Source organism: Lepidochelys kempii, chromosome 7 (genome assembly GCF_965140265.1).
Source record: "Lepidochelys kempii isolate rLepKem1 chromosome 7, rLepKem1.hap2, whole genome shotgun sequence".
Classification (NCBI taxonomy): domain Eukaryota; kingdom Metazoa; phylum Chordata; order Testudines; family Cheloniidae; genus Lepidochelys; species Lepidochelys kempii.
The window spans coordinates 22,401,176-22,425,915 of NC_133262.1; the positions used below are offsets into that span (position 1 = coordinate 22,401,176).

A 24,740-nucleotide genomic window follows, 5' to 3' on the forward strand; every position below is an offset into this window, starting at 1 on the left:
TGGAATCAGGACCACACCCGGCCAGAGGACCAGCTCCACTATACTCCTGCTGCCCTGGCAAGATCAACAGAAGCCCTGCAGGGAGGCTGCTGCCCCAAAGGCGATGGACGCTAACCCCTTCCCCACTGCCACCCCTCTCAACAAACAAAGCCTGAGCTGGTGCCAGCTGGGGAGAGAAGGGAGGTCCCAACTTTGAGACGCGCCTCATTTAGCAGGATGATTCCCAATAAAGCAGACAGGTGTGGCCTGACAAAAGCCGGCACGATGACGGATGAGCAAAGAGGCGCAGGCCCGCCACTGCTGCTAACAAGGTAATTATGAGCAATTTTACACCAGATTTCACTGGCCCCAGCGCTCAGCACACACCTGCAGGCACTAAACAGAATTAATGGGAGAGCACTGTGCTCCCATGCCAGGGGCTGGGTCATTGGCAACACGGAGCCTGGGGAACGGGGGGGCAGGAGGAGGCTGCCCCGGCAATGCCCATGGGCAGTGGATTATTAGAATGATGCCAGTGGGGAGCAAGCTGGCGCGTTCATACAGGGACAGCACCTTGACCCAAGAGCACGCATTTGACCTTCCCACACCACAGCGGGGAGCGCTGGGAGAGATCGTGGCGCTGTCCTTGACAGCCCCAGGTTGCTATGGAGAAGGCCTCAGTGCCGGAGCCAGCGCCTTCCTTTCAGTGAATTTCCTGATCGAAGTCATGGCTGGCCCTTTCCTCCCGCCTCGCCCCAAAGCCCATACCAGCTCTCTATGGGACTGCTGCAAAGCCAAGCTGGCCTAGGCTATCTGCATTCATGGCAAACCTGGCCTGCTGTAACCTTGGGTCTTGGATGCTTTATCAGCTGGGGATATCCCTCTCCCAGCGGTGGGCATCCATTTGCTAGACACAACTTCTCCCCAGCCAGGGACCAGAGCAGAGAGGAGCACAGGGAAGGAAGAGAACCAAGCAGTAGCCAGCCCTGCCTCAATGCATCCCAGCCGCGAGGAACTGTACCAATCTAGGAGCAACTTCAGTACGGCAATCTAGTTCCTCGCCACAGCAATGGCCACTGTAGGGTTACTTATCATCACCTAGCATTTGCACAGTTGCATCTCATCTTCAAAGTGCTCTGTAAACATCTCCGTGTACAACTAATGATGCTGTTCAGAACAAGTCCTAACTAATCACCCCCCACCGGGGCACAGGCTTGCTTCAGGTCAGTGGTAGAGCTGGTGACAAAACCCAGGAGTCCTGGCTCCCATTCCTGCACTCTGACTCACAGGCCGCGCCGCACGTTAACTCACAGCAGGCTCAGGGCAATCACACACCATGAGCCGGAATTTATACAACAGTAAAACCAATCTGGGCTTTGGGGTTTTGTTGTTTGCCTAAATTCAATCCAGCCCTCTGCTAAAGTCCCGGATCAGGACTCATTAAGGTAGCTGCAGCAGGCGATCAGATTTGTTCTCCCCTAAATTGGGCTCTGCTGGGGTGGTTGGCGAGAAACGACTGTTTGTTCGGCATTTTTAAATTAGTGTTAAAAGCTGCCCCAGCGTGTTAGATTCCTCCTCCTATGTGGTGAAACTGACAAGGACCGTGCAGGGGGGGAGCAACAACCCCGGGAAAGAGATGACACCGCTCGCACTGCTGCGCGGGTAGGTCACAGCTAAACAAGACACATGGGAGGGAGAGCTGCTCTCCCAAACTTCCCACCCCCAAGTTCCCACCCACCCCGGCTCCAGCCCTGACAAACAACATTGCTCTTCTGCTAATTGGTTTCACAGGGTCCTTTTACATAAACCAGCAACTGGCTCCTCTGAGCGCAAGATGAGTGCTTGCTCCTCGGACCTGCCAGCCAGAGCGGGTGCAGGGGCTGCCAGTGGCAGAGAACAGGGTGCAGGGCAGGCCTGCTGGCTGGTAAATCATTCCTAAGGGGACAGCCCAGCTCAGTTCCGTACTGGGTCCCCTCTTGTACTAAGCACTTATGTGCATGCCAGCTTGGAAGGCCCCTGCTCGTCAGGCTAGAGAAAGAGGATCTGTTTGCAGAGATGCTGGGAGCACAGAATCACTCACATCCAGTGTCAGGGTCACCATCTCTCATCTAGGAGACAGCTGCCCCTGGGGAGAGGCTGCCCGGGCTATGCTGGCTGCAGCAGTACAGCATCCCCTCACCTCTTCCCATCACAATGCTGTGTCAGCACAAAACAACAGTACGTGACCACATGGGGCCAGACATTGCGATGCAGCGTTGCTACACAATGACTGGGTCCCCCAATACCAGACACAGAGAGATGTCCCCTCTGGGATCCCTCTGCCCCATGCTCTCATCCCCGGACAGCTGCTTGCATCTTCCTCAGGCTGGATGTCCTCTCAGCGCAGGAGTCACTGAGTGCAGCATGGGGGCTCTCCTAACTGCGCTCCCAGTCCCCGAAAAGCTCGATTCTAGCTCTGCTTTATATTGTGGGGGAGGTCTGTGTTAAATAATTGCAGCATTTCTGTGCACAGGCACGCTCCACCGTCACTGTGCAGTACCCACAGCTTTGTATAACTGTAGGACCTACAATAAGCGCAGCGGCTGAACACAACCAAACAATCACCAGTGATCCCCCCCTCTAACCACAGGCCCGAACAAAGATGAGCATACGCTGCAAGGGCAGATGATGATTGCTGATTGATTTATTTATGCAGGACCTAAAACTAGAGTGGCAATTTCTTAATTTATTTTTAATGATTTAGGGACAGAGAGACTGATATCAGGACCAGACAGCGGCAGCTAATTGGACGCAGCTTGTAGCCAGCCCATGCCACGTCTGATGCATTCAGCGTGAAAGGCGGAAGCCCGAATTCCTCAGTCAGACACTCAGTCCCTGAGGAAACCCCCCAAAGTCAGGGCCCATGTTTAGAGAACAGCCAGCCTATGGGTGCAGTGAGCCCCCTCCTCAGCAGAGGGCTGGGCAACACGAAGGGGAATGTTAAGGGCCAGATTTCAACATGCTCAGCATGCCCAGTTGGAGCCAGTTTTTCCAAAGCCCCTTATTTAAGTACCAAACGGGAGCTGAGCTCTTTGGGATCTCTGGCCCCAGCTGCAGGTGCAGACTCCTTTTGAGAATCCTGGCTTCACCGGTTACCCCTCTGCCCCTGAGAGGAGTTCTAGTCTAGGGCGGGGTATTTTTAAAGCTTCCCAGAACAGCACCGGCACATGGGTTCTTCCTCTGGATCTGCACAGTGGAGTCATCTGCACAAAAGATGTTTGACAAGGGGATCCCTGTTAGCCACAGCTGAGTTTCCCATACAGAACATCCCCATCTCTTCCACCTACCCAGCTGAGCCAACACCCCAGCAGCCTGGCAGTGCGCAGCCCCACCTGTGACTAGCTTGGCCTGAGGGCGAGGAGGCCTTGTTACAAGCCCATCCCTTGGGAGCTCCAGCTCAGTCAGGAATCCAGGCTGTTCTAGAAGCTGTAGCAGCACATTCCACTCTTGCGAGAGGGAAGCAGAGAAAGCTACAATCCACTGGCCTGCACGATTGCTGCTCCCACCAGGCAGAACAGGCCGGGGAGAGCCCACTTCCGGCACACAGAGTCTTGGCCGATGGCAGAAGTGCAGGCAGTAGCAGCTGGGTTGGCTGCCATTCAACGCAAACAGCCCTCGTGGCTTGAAAAGCACTTTCAGGTTTATGACCCTGCAGCGTTTCACCTTCCAGACACTTGGCAAATTTATTCCTTGACCTCTCTGAACTCACAGGGCCGTCCCCCTTTGCAATTTTAGGCAAAATTAGGGCTCATGAAATGACAGGCTGACAGGGCAAGTGATGGGCAAGCTTTTTCCTAACATAGCTCTGCCAAGGCACCTCACTTCTCACCTGCAGCGCTCCTAGTATTTCACTCCTGGCTCCCATTCCCTTCTCAGCGTGTCACTCTATCCTGACCTGCAGCACCCCGTTACCCCAGCAGACCCTGGGGCCCACCCACCACTCTGCCAATGCACCTCACTCTGACTCACAACAATCCCCGCTACCCCAGATCCCTGCCCCGCTCAGCACATCTCTGTCAACACCCCTTCATCCTGACCGGCTGCATCTACTGCTACTTAACCCAGAACCTCTCTGCAACAGGGGTTGCTAAGCGTGCCAGAAGCATGGGGTACTTTGCACTGTGCATGGATTGATGCCCACTGGTGAAGGAGACATCAAACTCACTTGGGTTTGCGACTTCCATGGAGATCTGAACTACATGGCACCCGGAGGTGTGAAGCAAAGACATCAAGCTCCAGTGTCCCCACTCCACACACACAGACCCCACAAGGAGACTGAGTGTCTAATGGTGTCGGCACCGGAAGCGGAGTCAGGAGAGCTAGTTCTATCCCAGCTCTGCCACTGATTCACTGTCTGACCCTGGGCAAGACACTGCCTCTCTCTGTGCCTCAGTTTCCCCATCTGTAATACAAGGAGAACGATACAGACCCAACTTAAGGGGGCTGACAGGCTGAATCCATTCATGCTTGCTAAGCACGCAGGGCTCCTGAGATGGACAGTGCCACAGGAGTCTGTGGGCATAGCCGTCATGCACCCGGCATTCTGGTGCTCTGGAGCCAATGGGGTGAGTGAGTGAGGCCCCCCCCATTATTTTTTCACTAACACAGTGCATGTCACCCAGTAATGCCGTGCCTAAGCACACCCTGCCCCCTCCCATCTCACAGGCTCCCCCTGTCCCGTGTGCAGCTTACTCCCTCCGCTCATCTGGACTGAATTCAACAAGCAAACTTTCACTGACCCCAGCCACCACTCCTCTCCGCCTGGCCAGGGATACATCAGAAGCAGGGTCCCCCAACCCCATCGCATCCGGGATGCCCGGGGCTGCGTACCAGCCACACAGCCTGATGCTATGAACTCGGGGCACTGCTCGCAGAGTGGGGCTTGCAGAGGAGATGGGAGAAGGTTTGCACAGGTGCGTGACTGGTTTCATGCTGGGGGGCTGAGAGATGGGGCAACAATGAAGCCAATGGGAACTTGGCCACTCACTTAGCGGCAGCAGGATCGGGCCCATGTGAGGTCACGTGAGATCAGGACAGGTATCTCTTCATATGCAGAACTGGCTTCAGATAGCTCAAAATAAGGTGACAGCTGGTCTCCTGGATGGCAGACTTACCATGAGGAGAGCAGAACTGGGGTTATTTCAGCCCTAAAGTGACTCCCAGGCAAATAGTAATCTACATACCACAATTCCAGGAACTCGCTGTGTGTCTCACTCTGAAACCTAAAATCTCTGTTGAGTCAGTATGACGCGATGGATACAGCTACAAGAATGGTTGAGAGCTCTTTTTGTTTAGAATATCCCCAGGTTCAATCATCACTGGGATGCATGGTTTGCTACCATCCAGTTTTTAAGTTCTCAGCCACTTTGGGCTTTTTTACACACGTGACTATGAATTACGTCCATGTGACAGCAGGACCTTTAGCTACTAGTACATAATCAACACGTTGGCCCTTCCAGCACCTACTAATCCAAGGAGCTCACCACCATTTAAAGACAGTAACAAAGCTTCCTAACCCCCTTAGAAGCAGGTCACTATCAGTAGCTGCATTTTACACATGGGGAAACTGAGGCACACCATGGTCTCAGAACATTTTCAGAAGGGTCTGCTAATTCTGGGTGCCTCAGTTATTGGGGCCCCAACATGGGACAACTTGGGCTTAATTTGCAGGTGTTGTGTGCACCTGCTGCTCCGACTGACTTCAACCGGAGTGACAGGAACACACCACTTCCTGAAAATCAGGCTCTAGTTGTCTCGAGCTGGGCACGCTCGAAAATGAAGGCCAAATGGCTCGCCAGCAAAGCCAATATGACTCCCGGTCCTGTGACATCTGAGTTCTCATGCGTGGGCGTCTCAGCATCAGCCTGGCCTTGTGTGATTCTAGAAGCATCAGTTACCAGGTCACCTTAGAACAGAGCTGCCAGGCCTTTGAAGTGCCCGTCCCTAGAGGGCTATGCTGGGATCCTCCCTGGCTGCCACACCCCAGAAAAGGGGCTCGACTGGAGAGCTCTCAGCACATTAGCTTGAGCTGGCAGGAAGAGAACTCCTGCTGGAACGGATGAGGAGGTGCATTTCCAGGCCAGGATTTACAGGAAATGGCCCAACTTGATTATCATGCACATTGTGTAAAGAGTTGTCACTTTGGATGGGCTATCACCAGCAGGACAGTGAATTTGTGTGGGGGGGTGGAGGGTGAGAAAACCTGGATTTGTGCTGGAAATGGCCCAACCTGATGATCACTTTAGATAAGCTATTACCAGCAGGACAGTGGGGTGGGAGGAGGTATTGTTTTATATTCTCTGTGTGTATATAAAGTCTGCTGCAGTTTCCATGGTATGCATCCGATGAAGTGAGCTGTAGCTCACGAAAGCTCATGCTCAAATAAATTGGTTAGTCTCTAAGGTGCCACAAGTACTCCTTTTCTTTTTGCGAATACAGACTAACACGGCTGTTACTCTGAAACAGTGTGTTTGTTTTAGCTGATGAGGCAGGTAGAGTGTGGGAGGTGACAGGGAGCAAGGCATGTTTCAACACCCAATGCCCAGAAATGCTCCTTCTTCTATCTCTCCACTCCCTGCCCCCCAGATCATTAAAAATGAGTAGATCACAGACTTCATAGTCTTTACATTGTTTTTCCTTCCTGCTCATCCTGCCCAGCCTGAGGCAGTGAAGCTAAGTGGGCCCGTTACCTTTTGTAGGCCAAACCCAGCCCTAATGCAAGCAGGTGCATCTCCCGATGACTTCAACAGGAAATGCGCCTGCTTCGGCACTTGATGAATTTGGTCCCCGCTGTCTAATCAGAATCACTCTGTTTTTAGCCAGTTCCACTGTCCGGATCTTAGGTTCTAGCCAAAGGCTGTAAGGTTGGACTATCCAATGCCTCAGATAGCAGACCCTGCTCTCCCCATCCCCCTAAGCAAGATTTCATTGATGTTTATTAATCATACAAATCTTTCTAGTCACATTACATTGTATAAAATTCTTTTTTTAAAAGCCCTGATGATTTGGGCAGAAACTACTTGACTAAATCCTCTGAGTCCCCTTCCGTCACCAGGAGAGAACAGCTGTGAGGAAGGGACTAAACTTGCCCATGGGATTGTGGGATTTCTCGGGGGGGGGGGTTGTCTCTCCCCTGGCAGGTCCTTGAAGAACAAAGGGGTTATTTACTGGAAGGGCCACTGGTTTCTACAAACATGACATCGCAGGAGGTCTCACTGGGGAGATTACTATCCGCTTCTATATGAGGAGAGACTAACAAGACTGGGACTTTTCAGCTTGGAAAAGAGACGACAAAGGGGGGATATGATTACGGTCTATAAAATTATGACTGGTGTGGAGAAGGTAAATAAGGAAGTACTATTAACTCTTTCTCATAACACAAGAACTAGGGGTCACCAAATGAAATTAATAGGCAGCAGGTTTAAAACAAACAAAAGGAAGTATTTCTTCACACAACACACAGTCAATCTGTGAAACTCCTTGCCAGAGGATGTTGTGAATGCCAAGTCTATACCATGGTTCAAAAAATAACTAGATAAGTTCATGGAGGATAGGTCCATCAATGGCTATTAGCCAGGATGGACAGGGATGATGTCCCTAGCCTCCGTTTGCCAGAAACTGGCAACGGGCGACAGGGGATGGATCGCCTGATGATTACCTGTTCTGTTCATTCCCTCTGTGGCACCTGGCATTGACCACTGTCGGAAGACAGGATACTGGGCTACATGGATCTTTGGTCTGACCCAGTATGGCCGTTCTTATGTTCTTATAACTGCTTTAATGCTAGCAGACATTTTGGAAAAGCCATTAAACCTCATGCTTCAGGGTTTAAGCCAATCTCTCATTGTTGGAGGCCAGGAAGTTTCTTGCACCTTCCTCTGAAGCATGGTGCTGGGCACTGCTGGAGACAGGACACTGGACCAGATGGCCCCCGGCTCAGAGCCAGCATGGCAGTTCCTATGTGATTTAAACTTTGGCAACAAGGGGTGATAGGAAAACACTCCTATACCTAGAACACGGGAGTCATATGGACCCTTTTGTGGGTCATGCAAGCAGTCTGGAACAGTGTGTCTAGTGGTTAGAACTGAGGATGGCCTTAGAAGCCCTTCTGCCAATTCCATAGCTGACTCACTGCAGGACCTTGTCACTTCCCTTTTCTGTGCCTCAGTTTCCTCCTCTGTAAATGAGGGATAACGGTCCTTACCCCCTTCCATAAAGTTCTTGCAGCTGCAGGCCCTGGGTGGAAGGTGATGGGCCAATCCAGCTCCCAGAGCAGAACGTCTCTTAGGCTCTGCAGCTCAGCCCATCTCTGCTATAGGATGGCTCAATGCTCTTAATCACTAGTATTTTTTATCATTAATTTGAAACAAAATCTCAATGGATGGGTGGCAAGCAGGCATTGTCGGGGCAGGGTTCCCACCCACTGCTGTGAATGGCAGGCATGTGCCTGCAATAGAATTACACTTCTCAGCAGGGCCAGTGCAATAGTCACCTCAGTGCCAATAACCAGCCCGAGCTGAGTGACTTTGGGGAACAGGAGAGACACAACTCTCATTTCCAGCCTTCATCTGATAGGACACTGAACCCAAATAGATTAGATACTGTGCTGAGACTCCGGTAATTAACACAGTCAAGGCCTGCCTGGCCCGGAATCCGTGGGTAAATAGAACACATCAAATAGAATTACCCACCAATCCCTCTTAATGCACTTGGAGCCTGGCCCAACAGACATGTTAACATTAATATACACAATCTTATTAACTGAAGGTCATAAAAGCTGTCACAGACCAGAGATGATGAACTACCATTGTCCGGGGGGCAGGGAAAAGAGGGGAAAGAACCCAGACCCACGGCTTGCCTGGGATTCCACACCAGGATCCAAGAAAACCTAGGAATACGTGAGGAAGGTTGGAGCCTCTGAGCGTGAAAGCACAGAGAGAGAGGCTATTAGTCTGCAAAACTGGGGAGAGGGAATAATAAACAAACAACCCATGATACCAAGGCCACATCTACACTACCGGGATCATAGTGGCATAGCTACGTGCCAGCAGCATGCTGGAACATAGTACCGCCTGCACCAACGGAAGGGGGTTTTCCGTCGCTGTAGGAACACCACCTCCCCAAGCAACAGTAGCTACATCAACAGGAGCATTCGTCCACTGACCCAGCTTTCTCTGCCTCGGGGGTAAGGACAGCATCACTCAGTGGCTTTTTCACACCCTGAAGGCACACAGCTATGTCGACCTTCATTTCAAGTGCAGCCCAGGGCTAAGAGCCTGCCATCTGAGGATCTCAAAGCACGTGGCCAGAATTCACTAACTAACTATGCGGAATCATTATTACCATTTTACAGAGCGGGGGAACTAGGGCACAGAGCCAGGGTGTGACTTTGCCCAAGGTCACACACAAGTTAGTGCCGGAGCCAGGAACAGAATCCCAGAGTCCTGGCTCCCAGCCCCTTGCACTAATCCACTAAAGTGCACTTCCCCCTCTGTACAGAAAGATGTGACTTCCCCACCCCCATTGCATGGGAAGGCTGGCCCTGAGCCCCATGGGTGTCAAGGGATCAGCAGCAACAGGTGAGACAGGGAATTCAGGCTTAATATGTCAGAACAGAGTGACGTGAGAGAACCGGAGAGATCCCACTCAGGAGAGCAACTAGTGTTGCTGGGAATTCTGCATGGCCAAGGGCAAAACATCCCCAGAGCGGGCAGGGAGCCAGGGGAACGTGCTCACCAGACCCAAGCAGGAGAGAGAGCGATACAATAGATATGTAAGTGCATATAACTAACTAGAGAGGGACTCTGCCTTTGTGCCACCCTCCTCATGTTCCTAGCCCTGCACTCTGTCAGCTCTGGTCTCCTTGACACTCCCTTTGCCTCCTTCTCACACTCTACCCCATATCTCGAGCCACCCGTTGAAATGGTACATCCGCCCTCTTCCTCGCAGCCTCCCCCTCCAAACCCCCCTTCAACCTCAGTCTCCACTCCGACACTCTCTGCTCTTGTACCTGGTGGGAGAACATTAAACCCTGGTGTCTGAACAACTGCTCCCTGGGAGATCTTCCCTGCCCGAGAGCTGCCAGCTCCGTGTTGCCTGCTCAGCCATGTTCCTGTATGCTACCCATCTCCTTTAGACTCTAAACTCTTCAGGGGAGGAAGCTTGGCTCCATAATTATCTGTACAGGCCCATGCACACCAAAGGCACTCAATATGCTAGTCCACCACAGCCATGGCCAGTGCTGAACTGCCCCCTGCAGCGTATTCTCCAGCACTGCATTCAGCACGTGTGCACATACACAGGCCCGTCTTCCCCCCATCCCAGACATACCTTGATGATCTTGGGGTCTGTACAGCGGCTGTTGCCGTTGCTGGCGTGCATCCAGCTGCTCTCGTAGGCTGGGCAATGCTGCCGCAGGGTGCACCTCTTCTCCGTCACGCACCAGCCACACTCGAAGCGCGGATCTGCCTTGAGGCAGAGGCCACAGCTTTCACGCAAGGCCGAGCACTTGTACAGGTGAGCTGCAAGGGGGAGAGGAGTGTCAGGTCATCCACGCATTGGTGTTTTTTATGATGAGGGCACCTGCCCACAAGGAACCGGGCAGAGACCCACTGGCTTATTTTGCATGGGCCAGCCAAATATCTGGGAACAGCTAACACCTTGGGATCTGTGCTGACCACATGGCCTGGAGCGTGGTGCTCCGCAGAGGACATGCTTCTGGAACAAATGCATCTTTCTTAAGGGACTGGCTGGCTATGGGTATGAAGAGCTTCCCCTTTAAGGTACTGGCTCTAATCAAGCCCCAGGTGGGGGCTGGTGGGTGGGAGGCTTGCGAGCGGACTGTGCAGACAGATCATGCCGCCTGCTTACCCTGGATGTTCTGGGGGTTGTCGATGACGAAGTTTCCATTCCACACCACGGACAGGTTCACGGGCAGGTCGCTGATGTCATTCCCTTCATAGAAATACTGCAAGGGGAGACACAAGAAAGCAGAGCTCCTTCATCAGCGAGGGGAAGGGAAGCCAGACGTGCCCTGATAGATAAAGAGAGGCCCAGAAATCTCCCCGTTTAACTTCCCTAGTGGGAGCACGGAGAAGGAAAGAGACTTGGCTCAGACGATCCCTGCCAGCAGGGATGGGTCTGGCACCATGGGTGCCTTTGTGCCACAGCGACTGGCGGCTGACGGACAGAGTGTGCTCCCACCCAAAGACCTCAACTAGCAGAGAAAGAAATGTCATACAAACCAAGGGTTTCAAACAGTCAACAAGCCCCATTAACCAAAGAGATCCCACAGCCAGCCGGAAACTGTCCATGCCAGGGAGCAATAAACAAATAACCCCCAGTACACCTCCGTCCCCAGCAGCTAGAAGAGGGGCTGGGGCGACGCTGGGTGCTTTGCTACATGCTAAGGGGCCACAGGGCTAGGATTCCTGAGGATCCTGCGGGGGTGAGTGGACAGGAGGTGGGGGAGCACGAGAGCCGCTTGGGGACACTGAGCTCATAGGCACCTTGCAGCCAGAGCCAATTCTGGAGGGGCCATGCTGTACAGGGTTTGCTTGACGTGGGCACGTGGCGAGACCCATTCCCTACTAACACTGCCCTTCCCTAGCACCTCCCCGCTGAGGAGCAGCACAACCATTAGCCACCTATCCATGGCATGCCCCACCCTTGCCCCAAGGATGGGAGCTGCTTTCAATGGCACTGTGCCCTATCACAGCTTCTTCTCCCTCAGGGACACTTCCATACGCCTCTCCTTGCTGCTGTGGAAGGAGCTGCAGGACAGGACTACTAGCCCCATCTCACAGGTGCAGAACTGAGGCACAGTGATGGTGGGAGCGGAGGCTAATGCACAGCCGCACAGATCTGGGGGAATTTCTCATCACAGTCAGAGACTCCTAGCACCGACTGGACAACTTCCCATTCCCTGTGGCTCTGCCAGCGTCCCTCAATCCTAAGCAAAGACACCCACTTCTATTCCAGTCCCGACCTCCTCACCGCTCTGCCAATGTTCCATCATGCTGCCTCTCAGCACCCACGGCCATTCGGATCTCCTGGTCCTCCCACCTCTGCGGCCACCCTTCGCTCCTAACCTGCAGTCCCCTCTCCCTGCTATTGCAGGCCTGGGCCTCTCGCTGCTCTAACAACCACCGCAATCCGGACTCAAAACCATCCCTGTGATGTGGGCAAGCATGCATTAGGGACTAGGGCAGGCCAAACCCGGGAGCACAGAGAGTCGATGTGTCTCTCTGGGAAGCATCGGGATGGACCCTGTTATCTGCAGCTTCAACACTTGCACTAGCTCATAAAACAAATCTATAGGACAGTCTTCACCAGAGCAGTGCCCACCTGCAGCCCAGAAACGGGGCCATTCTGGGAACAACATGGCGGGAAACTGCTTTGATTAATTATCTCTCAGTCCTCACGATACACAGGCTCGGTCTGCAGCCAAAGTAAGGAGTGTTTTCCCCTGGTGGCCTGTTTAAATGGAATGATTGTGCTGCCCACACCATGGCAGAGATTGGAGCTGCCTTTCTGCCCTCTGCAGAGCACAAGTGCTGCTGGATTCTACCTTCAGTGGAGCACAACTCCTCTCCCCGCTCTCATGCCTGGATCGCAAAGCCCAAGGGACTCAAGCTAGGCTCAAGTTCTGGGGAGGTAAGCAGGGGGCAGTTCAAAGACGGAAAGCAGAGATTAGACCTCCAGCAAACCACTCATCCTGCCCCCAGACCTCCTCCCCACCAACACCTTCTACCTTGCTTCTAACCTGAGCCAAAACTCCTGGCAGCCCCATCAGCAGTCCCTACACAGCCCCTGCATGCAGGCGGAGGATTAATCAATAGGGAGACAGGAAGGCAGTCAGAATCTTCCCTGACAGCTAACGACCTCCTCTGGTGAGAGATTCTCCGCTCCTCTCTGGAGAAAATGACAGGCGTGTCAGGAGAGATTAAATGCATGATTCATGGGTTGTTGGAGTTTGTTGGGAGCCACATACACTGCTGCATTGGCTCTCTTTGGCTCAGACCCCACCCCCAGTTACTCTGCTGCCCAGCTTCACAGACTGGGTGTGATGATGGAGGTAGGAGGGTAAGTGGCAGCATTGCCCCCTGGTCCATCCCTTCCTTCAACACCAGTTCTGTGCTCGGCTCAGAGAAAATTGAAGCGATTCATTTCCCCTTGCAGCCCTCAGATGGGACCGAAAAGATATCAGTACCAGGGTGGGGGAAGGGGCTTTCTCCTGCCAGGGAGCCAGTAACACCTCTGCACCCTATTGCCTGAGCTAAATTAATCACCACCTTGTATCAGACATGGAAGTTTTCATGGAAGAATCTCCGAACTCTCTACAAATGGGGAAACTGAAGCAGAGAGCAAGAGAGAGGTAGGAGGTGGTGTGTCACCTGAGTTCATACAATGAGCCAGTGGCAGAGCTGGGAATAAAACCCAGGAGTCCTGAGTACCAATCCTGTGCTCCAGCTACTAGGATCCTGCCCCATCTGTGTGAAGCAGCAGCAGCGGGCTGAACTGCATAGCTTGGGTGACAGCAGCATGAATCCAGCAGTGACAGTCCAAACCTGGATCCCTGCAGACAGGAGTCATCCCCCCTTAGGGCTGGGTATACTGGAGACTCTGCCAGAGGAGAGGAGTTATTGGGACTCACGCTAGCCTTCAGGGCCAGGCGCCCTGGGGTCAAACAATAGCTGGGTGCACTGCTAAGGGGGCGGGCCTGATTTGGGCACTACCTGCCTTTTCACAGACGTGTTAGCTTGTACCTCAAACTAAACACATGCACACCGGGCAAGGTCAGACTCTTCAATGGTAAACAGACTGGCTCCTGTATTGCTTACTGAGCAGGGGGACTTCCAGGAGACCTGGAAACCCTGCATCCTGCCTGCCCTTCCATGGACACTAAAGACCCTACAGCGCCTCCTATCAGAGGTGGATTTCAACCTGCAGTCCTTAGCCATGAGTTCCCCAGTGCAATGTTGCTGTGCACCCGTTGGCCATTGCCCTTCCTCCCAGAGGTGGCTGCATTTCAGCGGTGCTGCATGTATGCCTGTCTGTATAAGTGCACTCTGGGAATTTTTTTTTGGGGGGGGGGGGGGTGTAGGGGAGGTGCTAAGGGAATAAGATACTAGTCGCCTGTCTATGCACCAGAGCACAGTCAAGGGGGTTAGGACATAGAAGGGAACGTACGGAAAGAAATATGGCAAGGGAACATTTTTCATCAGACTGCCCTACTCTGTCAGCGCACACCGTGGATAAGCCTCTCGGAGATCGGGCTGGTGACAGCTACTGCCCAGGCACCCACTAGCTAGCAGGGGGGTATGTTGCTTGGCCTTTCTTGATGGGACTAAGAGCACAGGTGGGCAGGACAGTAACTGTTACCCGGGCAGTGCTGGCCTCCGCTGGAGGCCTGCATGGGGAAAGGCATGCCTGGTAGTTCAGTGAAAGTAGCATGAGATGATCTCAGTGCCGGTGTTTGATCCCTGATCAGTGTAAAATCAGAGGGACACCTGGGCTCCGTGCCCTACATTCCTGGGGATAGGCAGAAGGAGAGGCTGCTCTCCATGGCTTCTCTCTGCCTGGGCCAGAGACCAGATTACACCTAGGCCCCTGCCCCGTTACTGCTGCACCCAGAAGAGATGGGGGCCTTCCCCTCCTCCGAACCTGTATACTGTGGTTATTGGGATGTCTTGCCTTTAACCCAGCTGGCAGGCTGAGAAGCTCCCCCAGCGCTCCTCTGGGGATTGGCCAAGAGGGAGCACTGCAGCGGAAACCAACTGCCCCACAAAGCCAGAAAACCCTGCTGGCCCACCCTTTCCCTCCTTCCCACATGGCGGCTCAGGGCAGGAGACACGCCAGCCCCACTGCTGAGTCATGCACAAGGCTCTGCTTTACCGGGGCCATTCGCCTCATCCCCAGGCTCCCAAAAGCTGGAAAGGGAGGTGCCCACAGGCAGCGGCCAGTTGCTGAGCAAGAGGCAGAAGGATGGCCCAGGAGAGGGGGCAAAGCAACTCTGCTCCAAAGCCAAGGCAGCAGCAGGAGGTAACACATGCAGCAGTACCTGGGGTCATTCTGATCTCACTGGACAGCCTGCCCCACCAGCCTTGGGTCTCCCACGCCTGGGCCGCACCACAGGTTACCATCCATGCATGGCGCGCAGCTACCTCTGGGGCGGTATGCAGCGGCTGCTCAGTGGTGCATGGCAGCTTATGCCAGGAAGTGAAGAGGAATGATACATCCAGTTGAAACCACCGCTGGGCCATTCATTCTCATACACCACCAAGAGCTCTATTTTCCAGCTCAGCTGAAAGCCAGCCTCTTCAGCGGGATAGCACGCCCACCATCGACACCCTACTGACGCCCGGCTCCAGCGCAGACCCACGCCCCGCTGAGCCAGCGCCAGCATGACATGAGGTGCTCCTTGGCGGTCTCCCATCCAACCCTCTTGGCACATCAGAGCCAATGGAGCCTTTCACATCTGAGCACCGCAGGCCTTCCCCACTGCTCCCAGGATGACAGAGCAGAAGGGGCTAGGAGTTAAGATCTCAGCAGGTGTAACCTCCCTTCTATCCTACCTCCACCTCAACAGGTGGGCAGAGCCTGAAGGACCCCCTAAGAGGGACAAGCTACATTAAGGAGTGGAAACCATCAATCGGCAGCCTCGGGAAGTAGGAGTTGGGGGAGGGGCGACGGAGCAGGATTTAGCTGTGACGAGCAGCATGGCAGCCTAAGTGAAATTGGCATTTTCAATTTGTACTCTGACATGTCTCATTTGGGGCCCTGGCATCTCGGGAAGGCATCCAGCCTGCAGCTGTCCAAAACTCTTATTTGCATCTCTCTGCCCCAGCTACTTTTGGAAATGAGTTCCTTCTGGGTGGGGGTGGGAGGAGAGATGATTAACCCTTCACACACCAGCCCTGGAGACAGCAAGACGCACATGTGGGAGGCTGGGAGGAGACAGACCCAATGGACTACGTATCTGCCTCTGGAAGAACAGGCCTCCCCACTAAACTCGGAGACTCCTGGAGCGACGGCACATGGCCCAGGCAAGGAAGGATGCACTGGAAGGGAGCAGTCTGAGCAAAGTGCCCAGAGAAATGGGAACAAACGGCAGGAAGGGCACACACTGTCAGCCCTCGCTCTGCCAAACTAATGAATGATCATGACCAATGGTGACAGTTCTGCCCTGGTTCTGAAGTTCACTTCAGTAATGTATTACCTTCGCTACCGAGATGAGATGAAGCCATACAACTCAGATTCCAATTACAAACACCCCCGACCCTATAGGAGGTTTGGAGCCAGGGCTTCAGTTCAGCCCTTCATGTAGACAGGAACGGTTGGTTTGAGGTTCAGCTTTCAAGTCCTTTGGAAGGTCAGGAGTATTCACATCAAACCCATCTCTAATTTCTAATACACAGTGTGATGTATCGGAAATCTGTCTGTACAGTTTATGAATTCTGTGTGATTATGAGCCCTGTGTGTCTGTGTCAGGCAAACTCCATTCTGAATGAGCAGCCTTTTGCCTTGTCCATGATCTGTTTGCCTCTAAGCTGGGGTGAGGGTCCAAAGGCTGGTGGCAAAAGAAGAACAGAGGCTAGCTAAGTACCCAGTCCTTTGAAATCTATTCCCAGTAGACAGAAGATTGGTCCCTGCCCAGAAGAACTGGTTTAGGAGGTGGGGAGGTCACCTTGGCAACAAAGTCACCCAAAGGGGTTTCCGCTCATGTGGGGAAGCTGCCCTGATGCAGAGGGGTTAAAGGTTTTAAATAGGTAGAGGCTGGTCTGTTTGGGGGCCATTTTCTCAGGTCCATAAGGGAGAGGCCATTCACCATGGAAGAGCCTGCATGAGGATGGGACATCCTTCCTGCCTGCGCCGAGATGGTCCCCCAAAGGCTCACAAGGAAGGGTAAGATAGGAAGTGAGGGCCATCGCGGGTTCAGCTGTGCATTGTTTTGTATGATCTGCACTCTCCTGTGCTTTACATGATTAAGGATAGAAGAGCATCAAGCAGTTAGACTGAGAAAAGTGTATGAGTACTGGCTGCTTCACAACTGCAGTGTGTCCCTGGAGCTGAAACTGGAAACCAGACACTTCACACCTTTGGGGAGGAGTTGTGGGACAGGGTGTGTTGAGTAAACGGGGAATCTGAAGTGTCAACATCGCAACCAGAGAGACTGGACAGAGGGTTCCAACTTTCAGAGGGGGGTGTGACATAGAAGGTCTGCACCCTGACATGCGTCTAGAGACCCCAAGTTTGGGGCAGGGGCTGGATTCCATTCAGGCTCCAGGAGCTTGAAACACCCCAGGGACACAGAGTAGCAGAGGCTTGGATTCCCCTCCCAGCCATGCTAGTGTGTGGACAGGAAGAGGGCTCATGACACGCAGTACGACTTGAAGTGTCCCATAGTACCCTGCCAGCACTGCTGAAATGCAGCCCTTCTTGGCATGGAGAGGTGCAGCCCCTGGCACACACCTCAACCTTTTAGCCTAGCGCACAGTGAAAAGTGCTGTGGAATCATTAACAGTCCCCCAGTGCAGACAGCACCTGGATTATTAAGGTCTTGTCTTAAATACACATGCAGCAACCAGCATGGAATGCAATCTACAGCACCTGCTGAGGTCCACGGGCCACCACTGCCAGGGTCCTTGTCTGGGGTCCAGGAGTGGGTGTTTCTTCCCAATCCCAAAGCCAGGGACCATGTAAGCTGAGACTGACTCCCGGTTCCCTGCACTTCCCTCTAGACCGTCCTGCCTCCCAAACACAGAGATCACGGAGCACATGGCTTCAGGCCCCTTCCTCAAGCACAAGGCTCACTTAGCAAGCCAACACTCACTTAGAAAGCCAACGCTGAGCAGGCCAGAATCCAGAGACTCTGACAACACAGTGCTACAGCAGGTGTGAGAACACCTCTCCTCAGTTCCACGGCACCCCTGTTACGTTCCACTGATGGTATTAGGCCTGTCCCCCGCCAGCAGGGCAGTCAGCAGTGCACAGCATGGGAAACACACTGCTCTGTTCAGAAATGGACCTTAGCTATTCCTGCAAGTGGGAAGATAAGAGCTGGCAGCCCTGGCTGGTTGTTTCCATGGTCACATAGCTGGGGAGTCCAGCAGCTCCCACTGCAGGGAAGGGGGAGGGTTACAGAGGGCTGTGAATTATTAAACCCTGCCGCCCAAGATGTCCTTACATGCGCTCTCATCTCTTTCAGCCACCCCAGGGAGACCCCTGGGAAAACAAGTGCTCCTTCCTTTGGGCTCAGCTTCTCCTGGGCCAACTTGGCAGTTGCCCGTCTTTCCATGACTCAACCGGAGGGAGGCCAAGCCAGCCTTTTGGTCTTTCCAGAAAAGCCGCAAGTGTCTCCTTGAACGTTACATATAGGAAGGGAGCCCAACACGTATCCTGAAACCCAGCAGGGGAAGCCAGGGGAAGTGGGTGTGTAGGAGAAGTGGTGGGGAAAGCAGCCAGCGAATCTTCTCCCAGGCCAGGAGTCTGACACCACTGGCCAGTGTTACACAAGCACAGCCAAAATGTCCCTCCTACTTACACCCGGCTTTTTCTTTTTACATTCTTACCCCTCTTAGGAGCTGGAAAATCCCTTCTCATTCCTTCCAGAGTCTGCCCTCTTTGGGGTTGACCTACATTAACAAGTTAATCAGGACAACGGGCTGGATGCGAGTTCGCAGGCCAGTTGCGGCTCTGGTATCTGTGACTCTAGGGTTCTACTCCCCCGCCAACCCTTCCCCCCCCCAAAAAAAAACATGTTCTCAGGCATGGAGCTGCAGCTGATTGCAGCTCTTTGCCTTTGTGTGTAAATTACTTCCATGTTTGTGCACCAGGGTCAGCGCCAATGTCAGCAGAGCTCTAGGGACAATCCAACAGGGCTGAACAGATACTATTGTGACAGATGTTTCGATTCTAGTGACAGGCACCAGAGAAATCCTCTAGCTAGAATAGGGCCTGATTCTCCATAGCCTTACACCATCACTTAGGCCTGTGCAAAGTGAGCATTCAACACACCCATTCTGATCAGGTATAGCACATGTAAAGAACATGAGATAATAGGCAGGGGAGAATCAGGCCCTGGGTTTGGAAGCATCAGATAGGAGGTTCACTGCTGTTAAAGGTGAATGGAAACTTTTTTTTTTAAATTCATGCAACATCTGAATCAGATGGTAGATGCCCATGAGAAGAGCCAGGTGGATTTCCCAAATCAGCATCTCCCATAAAGTGAGCTAAATGGCTTTTTATCCCTCAGTGTCGGAGATCGGGGCTCCGAGCTGTTCTCTCCTACAATAGTTGATGGCATCACTAACACCTATGGCAGAGCAAGGAAGCTGCTGCATTCCATACACTGATTTACCGGTCATGACTGTTACAAGGGAAACAGATTCCTGACCTGGGGACTTGGCAGTCAAGGAACGAGGTGGCTGATTTCCAATTGTTGTCGAAGGCTACACAGATGGGTTCTGTGCATGTTCTGGAATCCCAACAGTGTTTGTATTTCAATGTAAAGATGTTATTTAATAACAAGGACACTCACACGTCCATAGCGGTAAGATTCTGCACTTTAAAAGACTACACAAAGTAACTAGTTCCCCACTCCGGGAGGCAGGTAAGTGCATCCTTATCATCTGCCTTTTTCAGATGAGTGAATGAAGTGCAAATAGGGGAAGTGACTTGGCCCAGATCAATGTCAGTGCCGAGCCTGGGACTGTGGTGTTCCTGGGTCCCATGCCCAGACCACTACGCCATGCTGCCTTGGGTTCCCCTTTAACCTGTGCTCCCTCTGCTGGGCTGAGTGAATAACTGATGCAGAAGGGCAGGCCAGACTGTTCAGTGAGTTATTACATGTCACTTAACCCAAAGACTCCCAGACCACAGCCACAGAGAGCCAGTTTGTCACATGGTGCAGGCTCCTCCTGGTTTGTAGCTACTAAACTGCATTAAAAGAAATTAAACATCCATTAAACTCTTTGGTAGGATTAAGTGCCCAGTTAATCAATGGCTATAGTTGCCAGCAGGCTGTTCTGTGATGATGGGGAACAGGAAGGGAGGCAGGGTTTGGGCAATGGCAAATGGGGGGGACTCGCCTAGCAGACAGGCTTCCTATGAAGCTATGCTTTGCCCTGTGAAAAAGCTTAAGAACCCCTCGGTTAATCAGACAGTCCTTTGAGGACACAAGCAGCACAGGCACATTTGGGGAGGAGCCATAAAGAAGGGAAATGTGCTGCCTGGGGACAAAAATAGGAACTGCAGCCTGGGTAGCAAACAACTCCCCCCCGGTGAGCATTTCTCTTGCATCATGCCACTTTCAGCACATGCATCACCACTGGGCACAGGACTAAGGAGATACATATCAGATAGCCACGCACGCAAACTCTTCCCCTGCTCCAGACAGGCTGGCAGAATAATAATACTCAGCACATGTACGGAATGCTTGATACCTGGGAGGTAGGTCAGCATTAGCCCCATTTTACAGATGAGAAAGGAGGGGAATGGGCGTGCCCAATGTCACACAGTGACTCAGCAGCAGAGTCAGGAGTTCCCTGGTCCCAATCCCTTGATCTCACATTTGCTGTATCAGAAGAGAACAGCCTTCCTGGAAGATCGAGCATGGGATAACTACAGTGGAGTCTCGCTAGGAATGCTGGATTCATTGATGCCCCTGCCTGCCCACTCCTCTTCAGCTTGCACCCAACTGCTCCCTGCAGTGTATCCGATCCAGCTAGAAATCACTCAAGCGAGAGAGCTCCCACCATCTCTCTCAAAACTCATCCTAATCCTATCTCACGACTTTCCTGATTGTCAGCCTACAATTTCCTTCAGCTAATTTCATCTCAATCCTCATAGCTATACCATCTCGTACCATCCTAATCCCTTCCTCTCAGTCACAAGCACCTGCGGGTCTGTATGGTCCAGGGTATTGGGACAGGGATATGAGCTTTTCACCTCTAGTGCAAGTGTGTGAATCCAGCCCCAGACAGCAGTGACAAAGTCATTACACCCATTCTTCCCCTTGACTCCCAGCCTTAATGTGCCCCATCTCTATCCCTCTGGCTGAACTTGGACTGGGGTTGATGAGCCTCAAGGGGAGCTGGAACCTGTCCTCTTTGCGGAGAAAGATTTGTTGGCAAAGTGGGGCCTTCAAAGAGGAGCCCCTGAGAATTCAGTTTCCCAGCATCCAACAGGGAGACACAGGAAATCTATGCACAAGAATCTCTGTAGCCATCTGCTCAGAGCTGCTCCTCCAAATTCCATTTGCCCCCATTCATACAAACCAAAACCACGCCCCCACCCCAGCAAGAATGCAGGAGCCTGTCCAGGCTCCTCAGAGGCATGTGATGCATGACCTATTCAGAGCAGCCCTTGCAGGAAGCTGGGCTGCTCTGCTTTTCTCCCAGAACTGTATGCTTTATTGGCATGGTATATCTGCCTTCCATGCGCTCAGTGTGCACACACTCAGACTTCCCTCTTGTACACACACACACACTCTCACACGTTCTCTCCTCACTCTCATGTGTGTGCTCCTCTTGATTGCATTTCTGTAGGAAGGGTACAGTTGCAGCTGTGTCCTATTTTCCTCTAGCTGATGACCTCAACTCCTTCCCCGCACTGTGGGGACGGCTGTAATGTACGTCGTGTCTCACTGGGGCTCAACTGCAATTCATCATTATTTTATCTGCTGGAATTTAATTGGATCCTATCAAACTCTCCTGATACTCCCTTTCCCCTTTAAACACTGCTGCAGGAAAGATAAATGTAGGCATCGCTCGGAGAGCATGCCTGGCTTTTTCCAACATTTCTGGGGTTGCAGGATCCAATCCTATTTCACTCTCCATGGCTGGTTAATTAGAGATACATACACTGTAGGTGTGCAGCACTCATCACAGGGCATGTATGTATGATTTATGTTCCCCTATATATATACTTGAGGCCCAGTAAAATACCGTCACAAACAGCATAGGACTTGGCAGTAATGCTTGGGCTTTGATTTTACAACACCTCTCTCTCTTTTACCATTCTCCTCTCCCCACATCATATTCAAGTTCCTTCCCTCAGGTGCACCTGGTCGAGAAACCTGAGTTCAGCATGCACAGGGCCCAGAATATTATCAATAATAATCTGGAGACCCTCGGAATTAGGTCTCATCAAAGCGCAAGCCAAATGTTTGCCCAAATCCACTTGAGGCCTTCTGACATCTGGCCTGGTATTAGCCATGGAAATGATGTGAGGTGATCCCACTTACTCATCTACCCAGCCCCCAGTACTTGCAGCTCCATGGCACCATAAGCAGCCTGGCATCTCGTTCAACACAGGAAGAAGTGTTGCCAGTGTTTGGAGTTGGGACTTTATTTCTGGTTCTGCTAATGGCTCGCTCTGCAGCCTTGGGCAAATCCCATAAATCTCTCCATGCCTCACTTTACCCACCCATACACGGGGACAATACTGCCTACCTCACAAGTGCTGGGAGGCTTACTTAGGGTTTGCAAGTAATTTGAGCTCCTCCAATGGCATTAGAGCACTGCATAGGAAGAATACAAATCAATCAGCTCACTAAAAGCGTTTACATTCTGGATCCCTCTTAATTTCAGGGAAACTGTACAAGAATTCCTAACAAACAAACCTAGTAAGTATCTGTCTGGCTCCCCTCACTGCGCTGGGCGGTGCTGGGACACAGGAAAAGCGTTTTCCAATCACAGGCCACTTTGCCACTGGGATAAAAAGGAAAGGGGGGAACTCGCCGTTCATTTTCCAAAGAGGCAGTTATGCTGGCAGATGCCTCTCCACACCAGGAACACCATGCTGGAAGGGACAGAGTTCAAAGAGCAATGGCTGGAAGCCAGAGATAAGAGGCATGAAGGATGAGTGACTCTTCAGCTGTGAGTGAGGGGCGAACTGAAAGAAAATGGCCCGAAAGGGCTTTCCACAGTTGACACAGCTGCTCACCACCAAGTGTGGCTTTTGTTAAAGGGAAAAGGAAATGGCTGAGCACTACATTTCCCCCTCAAAGTGCCCAGACTACAAACCCAAGTCTGAGCAGAAAGGAGAGCGGGCATTTATTCTTATTTTACAAGGTAAAAGGACCGAATGTTTCTAAGGCCACAGCGACTGACATTTCACCTTAGAAAGGAACATTCTCGGGAGAAAAAAACTTGGGCCAAATCCATTCCTGATGTAACTCCTTTAACCCACATTGGCTACACCAGAAATTTGTGCCCATATAATTAAAAACAACTCTTCTCTGTGTTACTAGCAATGCCTCAGATTATGAAAAACAATGCTGCTTTCCACCAGTGTGGCTATTTACTGTTTGCAGCCGCTGGACCAGTGACACTGACGCTGTTATACGGATGGCAGGTGGGCAATAGGGGGCAGAGGTAAGGGTTTGGGAGAATGGGATTGGTTTACCTACACACATTTAAGAGACTGTATCAACTGTGAGGATATGTGGATATTTATCAACCTTCCGTTTTACACGATGGCACCGAGCCTGTGAACACTTTGCCTGCACGAGTACCTTTACTCACAGGTAGGTTTGCAAGATTGAGGCTAGTGTTCACCTCCACGCTTTTACATGCTAAGGAGTTTTAAACTGCACAAAGGATACATATTTCAGTTTCAGTGCACCACTATGCCTAATAATAAGGCTGAAATTTCTATGTCTCTTTAAGGATTTTAATTAACCAAAGCACTATATTTAAAGTTGACGTGCAAAAAAATTTTTTTTTTAAATTGAGCTTGTGCCCTGTTTTTGTTTCTTTATGTATAAAGAATGTATAAAGAAAGCCCAAGGGAGGGGGGAGGGGTTGTAGGGTTTTTTCTGCTTGCTTTTTAACCTTATAAATATCAGGAATGTCATGCCTGGTGTCCCTTGGTTTTACTGGAGGACGTGATAGATGTCTCAGAGAATGCATATTGTCAGGTTTCATACCTTAGTGAATGGAGTGTTGAATCTTTAACAAAGATGTCTTTTCTTCAAAATGTTAACTAGTCATTGGAGTTAGATAAGTATTACCAAAATGAAATACAAGACAAAGCGTCTCTCGATTAAAAATGCCTTCCTCATTCAGCCTCCCCCTCACCTTTCAGCAAAGCATCCCTAATCAGAAAAGCACTTAACTCCATGTGTAGGTCCCACAAAAGTCATGGAAATTAAGTATATGTTTAGGGACCTTCCTGAATCAGAGGGCTCAGTTACACAACTTTCAAGTCTCTGGTGATTTCTGCATTTCACTAGTTCGCCAGTCACCAGAGTATCTTCTGGCTAGATAAGATAACTTTCTAAGATTGTAAACAAGTCAAATTTAAACAAACAAACAAAAACTTTCCAGTCTTCGCAAAAAGAAAAGGAGTACTTGTGGCACCTTAGAGACTAACCAATTTATTTGAGCATGAGCTTTCGTGAGCTACAGCTCACTTCATCAGATGTTTACCGTGGAAACTGCAGCAGACTTTATATACACACAGAAATCATGAAACAATACCTCCTCCCACCCCACTGTCCTGCTGGTAATAGCTTATCTAAAGTGATCAACAGGTGGGCCATTTCCAGCACAAATCCAGGTTTTCTCACCCTCCACCCCCCCACACAAATTCACTCTCCTGCTGGTGCTAGCCCATCCAAAGTGACAACTCTTTACATAATCAAGTCGGGCTATTTCCTGCATAGATCAAGGTTTTCTCACATCCCCCCCACCCCCATACACACACAAACTCACTCT

The 24,740-nt window shown here is 51.7% G+C and overlaps 1 protein-coding gene across 4 annotated transcripts in view; it reads right to left on the reverse strand.

Annotated features, from left to right (window-relative positions):
- PLXNA1 (plexin A1) overlaps window positions 1–24,740 on the reverse strand; it is a 274,489-nt gene that overhangs the window by 64,595 nt on the left and 185,154 nt on the right. For all 4 annotated transcript variants that reach the window (XM_073351348.1, XM_073351345.1, XM_073351346.1 and 1 more), the window contains 2 exons: window positions 10,888–10,984; window positions 10,348–10,538 (listed from right to left, as the gene is read on the reverse strand). In XM_073351348.1, coding sequence (XP_073207449.1) covers window positions 10,348–10,538; window positions 10,888–10,984 — 288 coding nt within the window. The remainder of the gene's footprint in view (window positions 1–10,347; window positions 10,539–10,887; window positions 10,985–24,740) is intronic.